At 36.8% G+C, this 12,748-nt stretch overlaps 1 protein-coding gene across 2 annotated transcripts in view; it reads left to right on the top strand.

Annotated features, from left to right (window-relative positions):
* MAGI2 (membrane associated guanylate kinase, WW and PDZ domain containing 2) overlaps window positions 1-12,748 on the top strand; it is a gene marked incomplete at both ends in the record, with an annotated part of 789,860 nt that overhangs the window by 665,140 nt on the left and 111,972 nt on the right. For both annotated transcript variants that reach the window (XM_082004503.1, XM_082004504.1), the window contains one exon: window positions 254-889. In XM_082004503.1, the coding sequence (XP_081860629.1) occupies window positions 254-889 (636 nt within the window). The remainder of the gene's footprint in view (window positions 1-253; window positions 890-12,748) is intronic.

Below are 12,748 nucleotides of genomic sequence, written 5' to 3' on the forward strand. Positions count from 1 at the left end.
AGGTGTATGTCTGGATCCAGCTTAATTCTCCAGCTGTGAGTTTCCACAGACAAGAAATAGTGCTGTCATTGTCTATTTGTATTACATTTGCTGGCAGACAAACTTTAATTTTTTTGTCTCCACTGTTTGAATCAGCATGTTGATCTAATTTATTTTATTTTTTAGTAAAGTTCTATGTCACTAAAAAAATTGCACTGCATATATAGTAATTGAAGCTGTCTCATGTTGTGTCTATTTTTTCTTCTCTTTCTAGGTGATGTCATTGTCTATATTAATGAAGTTTGTGTCCTTGGACATACTCACGCAGATGTAGTCAAACTCTTCCAGTCTGTTCCTATTGGTCAGAGTGTCAACTTGGTGCTATGTCGTGGATACCCTTTGCCCTTTGATCCTGAAGATCCTGCCAACAGCATGGTGCCACCCCTTGCAGTAATGGAGAGGCCTCCGGTAGTGGTAAATGGAAGACATAACTATGAAACTTATTTGGAATACATTTCTAGGACTTCTCAGTCTGTTCCAGACGTAACAGATCGACCACCACACTCCTTGCACTCCATTCCAGCAGATAGTCAGCTTGATAGCACATTCCCACCACCTGCCCATGATGATAATGTATCAATGGCTTCTTCTGGGGCCACCCAAGCTGAACTCATGACCTTAACCATTGTGAAAGGGGCCCAGGGCTTTGGCTTCACTATAGCAGACAGTCCTACAGGACAGAGGGTGAAGCAAATTCTAGACATTCAGGGATGTCCTGGTTTGTGTGAAGGTGACCTCATTGTTGAGATCAACCAGCAGAATGTACAGAACCTGAGCCATGCAGAAGTAGTGGATATACTTAAAGAATGTCCTGTTGGAAGTGAAACTTCTTTGATTATCCATAGAGGAGGTAAGTTTGGAAAGTCTGTACAATTACGAAAATGTGTGTAAAAGGTTCTAAACCATAAGACATACATATACTCACTAAATTCTTGCGTGCTAGATTGGAAATTAATTTTAATTAAACACCATTGGTTCTGGAAAAGTATGTCTGCAATTAATTATCCTAGGCAAAATCTAACAGTTTGTTGTACATTCCTTTTTGTGTTTTGAGTGTCAATGGTCCCACCTCTCTATAAGGGTAAACTAGAGCAGTTCCAGACCTTTCACTCCATAATAGTTTGTGTGGTGTCTGCAGCAAACTCTTATAGTCCCAAAGCAGTGCTGCAAGCTTTGTATTTAACTGTATATATTAACTCGTAAAGGTAGATCAAAATCGGAGCAATCTATCAGCCCTTTACAAGGATCCTGTTTTGATAAGCCATTTTGCCTCCTTTTTCTTCATTGTAAAAGTATTGTACAGCAGTTGTTGTGTTTCTTTCTTGACAACAGAGATACTTGGTATATTTTTCTCTGGTTTTAAAGAATAGCTTCTAGCAACTTAGTTTTTCTGACCAACCTGACACAGTAAACTTGAATATACACCACTGGAAGGGGAGAGTCAAGACTTACCTGTAAGGGAACAATAACAACTGAAGTCTTAACACCTTGACAGTGATAAGTAATTTCATAGCTTTTCATATTTAAGCCAAACAAATTTTTTTGAACGGTTTGAGATGAGCTTCCATCACAGTTTTTTATTACGTGAAGTGAATAATGGTTGAATTTCTTTAATTAAAGATCTTTGTTCCTCTAAAGGCATTCATATGTCACTGAATGTACCTTACTCTGTGCTTCAAAGAAAAAAAAAGGGATTCGATACAAAAATACTAATTACTTTCCTTTTGAAGAGTAGAGATTGGGAAGTGAAGCTTTAGTGTTTGCATATGCCATGTTGTCATTAGAAAACCTACAAATCCTTAGAACAAGGAATATAGTACCATTTTATCAAATTGCAAAAATAATAAACGTAAGGTGATTTAAATATCGGTAGATTTACTTAGTCAAGAAAGTATTTTTCATACCTATATTTAAAACAATGATTTATAAGAGACAGAATCTGACATTTCTCTGGAATGAAACCTAATCAAGAGTCATAAGTAAAGGCCAATTGGTGTCACTGTATTATAAGAACTTGCAGAAAGTTAATTGTTACAGAGGTGTTATATTAGTTGGTATTAAATCTGGTTTTATTTAACATCCATGAAGAATCTGGAACAGTGGAGTAAATAACATTTTTTTCTGAAGATGTTGACAAATTAGGGAGAACTGCATAGCAAAAAAAGAGTATAAAGGGGGTTAGAAGGGTTAATGTAACCCCAAAAGATGAGATTTTATTTTGAAAAATGCAAGCTAATCCCCCTCTAGAGGAAAACAATTCAGAGCACCAATCTTCAGACAGAAGTGGAGTGTGAAATCCAGTATGCTGAACAAGCCTGAGTAATAGTAGACAGCAAAATAGATATTTCAGCAATCAGTGCAGGACGGTACCAAAAAAGCCCTGAAGCAGCAACATACTCAAGCCCATGAGGATAATGCCTCTCTCTCATGAGACTTTCTTCTTAGAGCATCAACTTATGATCAAAACAAGTTGATCAACATGATAGTTTAACAAGTTCTTGTACATTAACTGAGCTGTGGTTATTTTCTGCACATTGCTATGGCAGATAGGAGATACTGCACTGAGCGCAACCCTGAATAAAAGCAGTATAAATTTAGACCATCTTGTCTTTCGTCAAGGCCAAGCATGGAGGTACAGATAGTTGCCCTAGCTCATCTGACACAAACTATTAGGTCCAAATGCAGTAACGTGTTCCTGAGTCTTATCCCTCTGTTGCTGGGGCAGGGGGTGGTTGGCTGTAGAGAATGTAGAGAAAGGAACAACAGCATGTTTTGTTCATGGTAAAACAATGACGAAGACTAAAGCAACTGTTTGGAAGTACCACAGAGTGATTAAACTTAATGGGATGATACAGAACAAATGGAAGTTTACTATCAGAAAATTCTGCACCTCAGAAATAAGGACTATACCTTAATGCAAGGTTGTTAGACTCTGAAATTAAAGAAAAGGCTCATTTGTTTGACTGATTCAAAAGTGAAAAAATACAGTGTATGAGACAAACCTGAGAGATGGCTAAAGCATGGCTTAACAGAAATGAGAGAACTGTTTTAAGGTGACTGGGGTGGGTTCATAAATTCATAGGAAAAGGGAATCCATGTGAACAAATATACATTTATAATGCAGGTAATTATATCTATGCTAGTCGTCATGTCTCCTTTTATAGTCCCTGGGCAGAAATAGGCCTTTCTAGGTGTAATTCATGTCATTCCAGGGTAGATGTTTCAAATAAGACAGGTGTCGGGTGTACCCTAAAAGATATATTCTGCTTGACTGACTATAAAGGGAATTGAGGATGACTGGCTCAGATGTACGTGTCTATCCCACATGTTATGAATAAGAAACAGATGATAAGATTTGGTCATGTGAGATAATCTGAATGCAAAACAAAATTCTGGTACTTAGAGAAACCTGCTATGATTCTAAAATATTTAGTCTGTGACACCAGTGAAGCAAGGCATACTTTCTTGTTCCTCATGGATGCAATTTTTATTTTATTACCTCTAATGTGTAATGACACTTGAATAATACCATTCTTTTCCGTCGTTACCCTATGCATCCTGTCTTTAGTATCTCATTTTTAAGATTAAGATCAAAGTACTATTCCTGCTTGTGGAAGAGGGAGGCTGTGTTTTGCATAAGGTTGTGTGTTGCCTTGTAATGTGTTCTGTCTCTGATGTGAATATGGCTTGACTGCATATGGCACTGTGGCAAATCCATTTTTGTAAGTGACTTAATTTCTCCCTCTCATCCAGCAATCTTATCTACATTGCAGACAAGACACAGATCGACATTGGATGAGATATATTCTCACTATAGGAAAAAAACATACAGGAAAAAATGTTCTCTCGTATGCATATAGTATGCATGGTACAGCATTTAAAAAGCCATTGTCCCTCAAGCTTAGGAGGTTAACAGCCAGCATGTGCAGGGGAAGGAAAAGTCTGCATGTTTCAAAAAGATGGATGGAATTGCAGTACTCAAATTCAAAGAGGTCACTAAAAAAAACTGTCTGAACCAACAACGAACAGGGACTTGTCATGGGGTACAATCTAGCTGGAGGAAGTCCCACTGAATTTGTAGTGTAGTCATTTTAAAATTTCTAAAGGAAAAGTAGCAATTTACCTGCTTGTTAAAAAAAATCATGGAAATAATATCATTATATAACTAAGAAAACACTAAGCAACACTTGTTTAGATGACAACTATGATACTCTATGACTAGAGATCTTGCAATCTTCTTTCTGTTTATTAGTCAGGTTCTTTGCGAAACACACATGCGCTGCTTAGTTCAGTTTCTTTGCCTCTGTTTTTGCTGACCAGACATATAATTTCCATTGATTACTATAAGTTGACAGAAGTGTTCATACTGAAAAAAATATAAAATTAAAGGAAAAGATGGTAGAACAGTCTGCCTAAAAAAAACCCCAAAATTAATAGGAAAAAGGAAGGGAAGAAAAAAATATTAAATTTTTTTTTACCCAAACAGATTTACCTCTTTCCAGGTTTGCTTCAGCCTTCATACTTCATCCTCAGCTTCTGCAGCAGTCTGCATTGAGTATAGGTTGCTGAAATAGTGTGAAAGAGCTCTCAAAAGTCAGTCTTTCTGAATATGGATGGAGCAGAAATTCTGAATTAGTCTGGAATTACTGAAAAACAGCACTAAGTGGTTGAAGTGCTATGTACCAAATTTATGTAGAACAAAATATTCACTAATTAGGACATCAAAAAATGGTTTTGGCATGTTCTACTAAATGAGCTATCCAAGTACCTGACACATGCCATCTCTTTTGGAAAGTACCTTTGAAATACATGAACCTATAGACAGCAACCCAGCCCCAGAAGTGTTCCCATCTAAAAAAGATTTGACACATTCAAATGTAGATCCATCAAGACTATGTCTGAAATACTGTTGTTAAGGAAATCTGAAGACAACCCAGGACTGATTCATGAAGCTATGGCAACTCTTAAACAAGTGCTGTGAGTGAAACATTAAAACTAAATGCAAAAAGTGGGGGCCTGACAAAGTTCCTACATCAGACAGCTATTTTATAATGGTGGAATCCAAGTGGGCTCTGAGAAACAGAGACTGTTAGTATGAGACGGAGCCAGAGAGCCAACGCACTGTCCATACTCGTTAATTGTTAGCCCACTCCTGGTGTAGGACTGGAATAAGCTAGCAGCCAGTTTCACCCTGACACGATATGGGAGATAGCATGGGCCACACGCAACGCACAAGCTGTCAAGATGAGGAGGGAGAATTTGACTACGTAGATGTAAACTACACGGATAAAAGGATGGCCAAGTATCTTTCTCAGATTTTGCATAAACCCTAGTAGAAGTTTAGAACTCCTTTAGACTGCTGACAGATACCAGTACATCACAGAAAGCATCAGCAATTTCCAAAACAGCCAGAAATTTCACAGAAAACTATAACTGCATATTCTAGTGAATAAACCTAGCCCCTCAAAATGAGCAGACTTCAATGGAAGGAATATTACATCCTCGGTGTCCTTTCCATGGACTGATCTCAGATTTACCTCTCTACTATAGAGATCAATTTTTATTTTTTTGTCCAGGCTTACCATAAGATGTCTTTCAATTCCTCTGGTCAGGAAAGCTCATACTTTTTCTCCAAGTTGTCCTCTCTCTTGGGAAAGCTGCATAAGATAAAGCTGCAGGCAGCTCCATCGTGCTGCTAGCACTAGTTCAGCCCAGGCAGTTCTGATCTCCTGGTTCCATGACCTCAGCCCACCACTGAGATCTCTAGAGCTTTGACACTTCTGCAGTTCTTCATTCAAAATATTAAGAGAGTACCTTGTGCAAACTGGAGACCCTGTATCTCATGGCTTGCCCATCCCCAATTCAGTACTTTTTAGTTAACAGTACTGAGGGTTTGAAGAAATCACATTGTTAGGAGGATGGTGTAGGGTTTTGATTTGGGATTTATGGAGATTTTATATCATCCTACTGTCTCTATTCTTTTACATCCCTGAGTCATTGGTGAATTTTTTCTTTCCAGTCGCTTCATAAAGGAAGCCAGTCTTTGTTTAATTGCTTATTATGGGTACTCTGAATTAAGAGCAGCCTGTTCATGCTTACTTTGTTCATGAAGGTATGCTTCTTCCTGTTATCTCTGACAAGACATATCGAGAGATACAAAGTCTGATAGCTCTTTTGCTTCCTGCCATATTTTTTCCTCTCCAGAACAGTTACTCCAACTGTACATTTGCTCTTGATCCCTTTCTCCCATTTCTTGAGAGCATTCAAATGTTGAGAGGAACTTTGATCCATTTGGCAACATCTGCATTTTTAGCCCTGCTGTATTCTTAAATGGCACATATATCTCCTGATTGTGAGTTTAAGGGATATTTGATCCCACAAAGGGAATGTGCACACGAACATAGTGGTGAACCACTGACCCATTAGAACAATATGAACCACTGATACCTAGAAGTCAATGACATAAACTTCTTCTGTCCAACGTGCTGTTAAAACATCCTCTTTCAATTTTTTTCAATTTTCAGTCTTTCTGATTTACCACACTATTTTGCCATGCCACTCCCGTGTGAAATGCTCTGTTGTTCCTGGGTCTGTCTGCCTTAAAGCCAATGGAAAACAAGCTTTGTAGCTGACCTTTTTCCTTTCCTTAATCCAAAATTATGAGCTTTTATATGACATCATAAATTCAACAGTTTCCTCAGCATGAATTCTCTGTAAATGCCCCGTCTGAAGCTGATTTTGAGTTGTTTCATTTTTTTACTCCTTTTTGTTGCTGTTCTTAACTAGTAATACCAGAAATATTTAAAGATCAGAAATATTGTGAGTCATGCTACATTGTCCACTTCGTTGACTTTTCTGTTAGATGTCATGTTGCACTTTTCCCCGCCCCCAGCCTTGACCACTTGTCCCTTCCTACCTTCCCTACATAGAAATCAATGGTTTGTGCAAGATAGTTTCATAACAACCTTGTGAGAGGGGAAGTTGTTTTTCCTATGTTAAGTCCAGAAATAAAATCTCTGAAAGATTTTTAGACTGTTACCATGCAAGAAATGCTGCTGTTATATTAACATAACTCCTGGAAGCACTGTTTTCCAGATTCATTTTTACAAGGCATTTCTCACCTTACAGAGTATTATATTTTTAGCTGTGAGATATGTACTCTCCTAGTAACCTTCAAATTATTTACAACCTTTTTGTCCTAAACATTTAGACTGTTTTATACTTTGGATTAACTTGAAATATTTTTTAAGCATCTTGTTGTAATCCACCTGGTACAAAATCTATTTTAATAAATATTTTGCATGTTGTAGCAGCTAAACTAAAAAATAAGTTACATATATAACCTACTTTTTGAAAGGATTCTATGTAAATCTTGTTAGGAAAAGAAATGGTAACCTCTCAGTAGCACAGAGAATGACAAATTTGAGCAGAGGGAGTCATGGCAGGAGACCAGTTATCCTAAAATTCACGCTAATGAGACTTTCCTATCTTTTCTTGTATAGCTCTGATTAGCAGTGAAACAGTGTGCAATTGCTTCCATATATGAATAAAAGAAAAAGAAACCATAGACCTTCTTAATGAATATGGATTCTTGAAAAAATAGACATCAATAATAGTTAGTAGCTATTACACTGTATTAATGGAAGTAGTATTAATTGCATTATGTTTCAAAGTGGAAGTGTTATGGTTTTGCTGCTTCTTTCTTATTAATGTTTGTGCACTGTGTGGTACGTTTGTGGATAATTCTGCAAAGCATTAGATAAATCTTTTTTGCATATATTGCATAGAAGGTTTTTAATGACTATTAGCAAGCATTTAGTTTCAAAAGTACTTTTATTATTGTTGAAACTGTTTTCTAATGTAGGCTTATATGGTCTGTATTCAATTTGAAGAGTGCCTCTATTAAAACACGTGGGGACACTGCTCCTAGGGATGTGTGTGCCTAACTCTTGTTGACATCAAGAGGGGTTAGTCTGCATGCTGGAGAAATAGGTCCCTTTAGAAGACCTTTTAGCAAAAAGAAATACAAGTGTGTAGACATAGATTCTTACCATTGCATGTCACGAAGAGGTAACTTCCATTGATCCAATGGCTATTTGGCCATTAAATTCTTATGCCCAAGATGAGGCTACATACAGTAAGCAGTCAGGCATTATCATTGTTAGGTCTACACAGAGACTGGCCATGCACGTAGGCTTTGTGCAGAGCTGCAGGAACTCTGACTTCAGGACAGGCAGCTACTTGTCTCTGTTGAGGAGTTCAGGGCACAGATGTGTCTGGAAGCTGCAGTCCATGTCACTGCTAGGAACCAAGATCCCTGTTGGCAGCACTTCATACTGATTTCAGTCTTACTGATACTAGTGAACGAATTAATACTAATTGAAGATTAGTTTGTTTGAGAAAACAGAATTTTTGGCTTGCCTACACTGGAATCTGGCCAGGCCAGAGAAGTTTCTTCTCTGTTCTTGCAAGCAGTATTATCAGAAAACTAACCAGGTTATCTTGGACTGTGTATTTCAGCGAAAAATGGCATCTTTTGAAGCCAGATACCTACCAAGTATGGTACATGGGAGAACCTACTGAAATACTAGGGAATGAAGAAACTAATTTTTTTCCTAATTACTCATAGTCTAGGCTCTGAGTGAACCTAGACTTCCTCAGAGGAGATCTTGGAGATCTCAGTCTAAGGAGGGAGAACTACAGAGCTGGACTCTTAAGAAATACTTTCATACATACAACCTGTGCTTGTGTACTGAGGCATGTCTAAAGTTTAGTCTAAATATGTTGAACAATGTTTCTGTTGGTTCAGTATAATGTAATGTCCTGTTAAACAACACTTGTTGAGTTTCGAAATCTGTTGTCACAGTACATTGTGTAGACATTGTGATGTGGTGATTTGTAATATAGTGCAATATTTTATAGCAATAAAGTAAGCTAATACACTATGAAACAAGTGAGTACATTATCTATTGTGCTACAGAAATGAGACACAGCACTGGGGAGATCAGAAGGTGTGATTTTCAGGCACTTCCTAAACCACTTACAAAGAGCCACAAAACTCTCCTGGCTCCTATGGTTTGCCTATGCAGTAAAAATGGAGAAACTAAATTAGTCTTCTAGATGAGGTATTTATCCCTGTACAATTCTTTAAGTAATTTTTTTTTACATTCTTAAAAAGGGAAGTAAGTCTTTAACAACGGCTACACTTGTCCTCTATGAGTAACGCTCAACTTTTTTATTTTTTTATAAACCAAGAGCATACATTTATTAAATGCAACACTGTCCTTCTCAGGAAGCCTTTGAGTGACTCATAATTCAAACACAATTGAAACCAACACCAGGTTACATACACCTTTTCTGTGTCACCTTCAGATTACAGTCTATAAAAGGATACGGAAGCCAAAGCTGTCAGGCACAAACTCTGAAAGTTGACTCCCAAGTATGTCAAAACAGATTTCTAAAAGAAATGAATTGCTTTCTAAAGCTAGATTTGTCATAACCTGGAATAGTATTTCAGTGTATAAGAAACATACTGTGCAGTTTTCTTGTTTGGTAAATGAGAAAAATCTTGATTTTTATTTATTTTGTACCTTTTATTACCATGAGCTAAAAGAAGGCAAGTTTTCTGTGCACACATTCCTAGGGTCACCTTATTTTTAGTGTTTATTTCAGTTAGGTGTAAATTATATTTAATGGACTTCTTAGAATATTTTTTGTCTACTGTCAGCACTCTTAATTGCATTTCATGTGTTCTAGATAAAAAATTCTAAATATCCTGTTATGATTAGAAAAGGGCTCTATGAATAAAAGCACAGATTCAACACCTTTGAATAAAAACATATTTTAATGATCTTTAAATTCATGTTATCAATTAATTTTCATTTCCACAAGAATTTTTTTTTTCCTGGCAGAAAGTTTGTTAGTATTTTGAAAGGGTAAATGAAGATGAGGATGATGATAGCAATAATAATACTACAGTTTTCCTTAAAGATTATAAAAAAAAATTAAGTAATACTTCAGGGATTAGTTGCCATCGTAGAAAAAGTTTTCTGATTATGGGAAATACCGCAGTATTATCTCCATGCATTTTAATAGCTTATGTAAATACATTTGCCAATACGACATCAACAACTTTTTCTTACTATCCATGTGAAATAATTTCTGTATTTTAAACTAGTTGTTCACAATAAATGTGATTATTTTAGGCATCTGGGGCCAAGCAGTGCCTCTCTACTGCAGTATAAACACTGTCATATCTCTAAAATAGTGCAGAAGACACCTTAATCTGTTCCTTCAGGAAAAATGGAATGATCAGTGGAGAATCTTGTTCCTTTTTATTCTGTAAATATGATCCTAGTGGGACAGTGTATCAGAAGGCCCAGCTGCTCTTTTGCGTAGCTCTTAGGCCTCATGCTATTTCATATACAATGTTCTCAAGCATAAGTATCAGGAATTACTAAAAGAAGATGTAAAGATTCTGGCAGAGTAATTCAATTGTATAACCAAAATGAAAGACGATTATATCAACTGGGGGGTCCTACCGCTGTCCAGAGAGAAGGCTGGGGAAAAGAAAAGTCCACAGGTCTTTGACCTATGGCCAGTGAGAGCCAACAAATGTGACAGAGCCAAAGGCACTCATCTCCATCCAATTTCTGCCCTTCTTCGCTATCTTTTCCATGTTTTACACAGGTGTTTCCTCAGTCTGTAGCTTGTCATTCTGGCTCCATCTTCTTTCATTTCAGCAATCCGGAGAAGCTGTCATTCTTGAATGTCAGTCCAGTCTTTGAACTAAGCCTTGCTTTGAGCAGGAGGTTGGACTAGATGAACCCCAACTGTCCCCTTCAATCTAAACAATTATAATTTTCTATGGGTCTCTTTGAGGATCCAAGGTGCTAAAAGAGAGGGTCTCTGACTAAATGTAATAAATCTCCATCTGGATAATCTTAAACTTCTTTCACAGTACTTCTCAGAGAGAAAGACAAGTTATTTAAACTTGTTTCCTCATTACATATTAAATATGTATTTTTATAAAACAAGTATATATTTCTTTATATACGACAGTTCTTTAGAAATCAATGCAAACAGAAAAAGCTCAGACATGCTTTTTGATTTCAGTTTGCCAGATGTGTTCAGTGAGATTACACACACAGCAAAATTTTCTCAAACTGTAATTGAAAAATAATGCAGTGTTTATTTATTTATTGTATAGCACTCCTGAGAGATCTCAAAGGCTTGTGGGGTTGGCTTTAAAATAGGAACAGTTAGATAGTCTGATCCAGCTAACATTCACTACATTGTCATCAACTGCAATGATTATTTCTACTAAAGTTAATCTCAGCTAAGCAAGAGGTTTATCTTGTAACTTGTTCATTGTATACCAGAATTTCAACTTCTTCAAGCTTTTTATCCTGACAGAAGCACATTAGGATGCATGGTACTAAAAAAAGAACCAGCTATACACAGTTTCAGTGAAAATGGCCCTTTTTAAACAATCATCTCATGATAATTAATTGTGAACGTACATTTTTACAGGTCCTTAAAGGCAAAGAAGCTGATTTTTTTTTACATGCTACATACTTCAGCCTATCTTCCCAGGCTTGCCTTGCAACACATACAGCCACATTCACCTCGGCTGTTGTTATCAGGGATCCCGTGTAGACAGCTACTGGGCACCCTTCCTCTGAGCTGGGAGCAAGCAGGGAACTTGGTATGATGAAGAAAACAGGAATCTGTACGGTGCCATTCAGCTACTGTAAACATCTGAAGTAGCAGAAATGAGAAGTATTCTAAAAGAGACTATTCTTCCCTGTTATTAAAGTTTTTAAAAACTCACATACCAAAGTTTCATATTTACTTTTCTACTCATATTTGGCTGTATGAATCCCAACTTAGCCATAAAAAAGTTAGATTTCTAGTCTGCACTAGTCAAAATAATCCCTACTGAAGTCCGCGGTGGACAACAGGCACCTGAAGAGGATGACTTACATCATCTTATTCAGTCATTGCTTAAGCAGCTTGTTCTCTGAGTTTGCCCATCACGCTCCACTGTTTATGGAGGAGTCTGGCTAAGGATCTTAGCTTAGCTGACCAGCCAGCCAGATGAGGGTGCATGAGATGAATCCCGACCACACACCAGAGGCAAGCGTAGAACAATTGATGATATTTTTAAAAAGCCTATATGATCACAACAGTTGGAATCTGTCTCATGCATTATAGCTAAATCTGGAATCCTATTTATGTTAACATAGAAAGTAATCTGGGTTTGTTTATAAAAGGGAAGTTATTAATGTGGGCTTGCAGAAAATAGATTATTTCAGTTTAAATATATATTAAAGATTTTATTAATATTACAAGCTTGATTATAAAATTTAATTGTTTTCATATAATGGACATTTTCAAGGCTTTACATGTAATAGCCCCACTGCTTATTTAAAAATGGAAAGAAGCTAAATTAGTATGGCTTACAGTGAATTGAAAAATTGGTTAACTGATTGATCTTTTAACATAATTATAAGTAGGAAATCAGTGAGGGAATATATTTTTCATGAACTTCCTCTAGGATAAGTTCTTGGCTTTTGCCTATATTATACTTTTTATGAAGATCCTGTAGAAAACATAAAATCAATACTGATAAAGTTTGCAGATGGCAGAGAGATCGGTCCATGTCATCCAACAAAGGACATATAACTGATAAAAAGCAATGTGAAAT

Source organism: Phaethon aethereus (assembly GCF_964289735.1).
Source record: "Phaethon aethereus genome assembly, chromosome: 1".
Lineage (NCBI taxonomy): Eukaryota > Metazoa > Chordata > Aves > Phaethontiformes > Phaethontidae > Phaethon > Phaethon aethereus.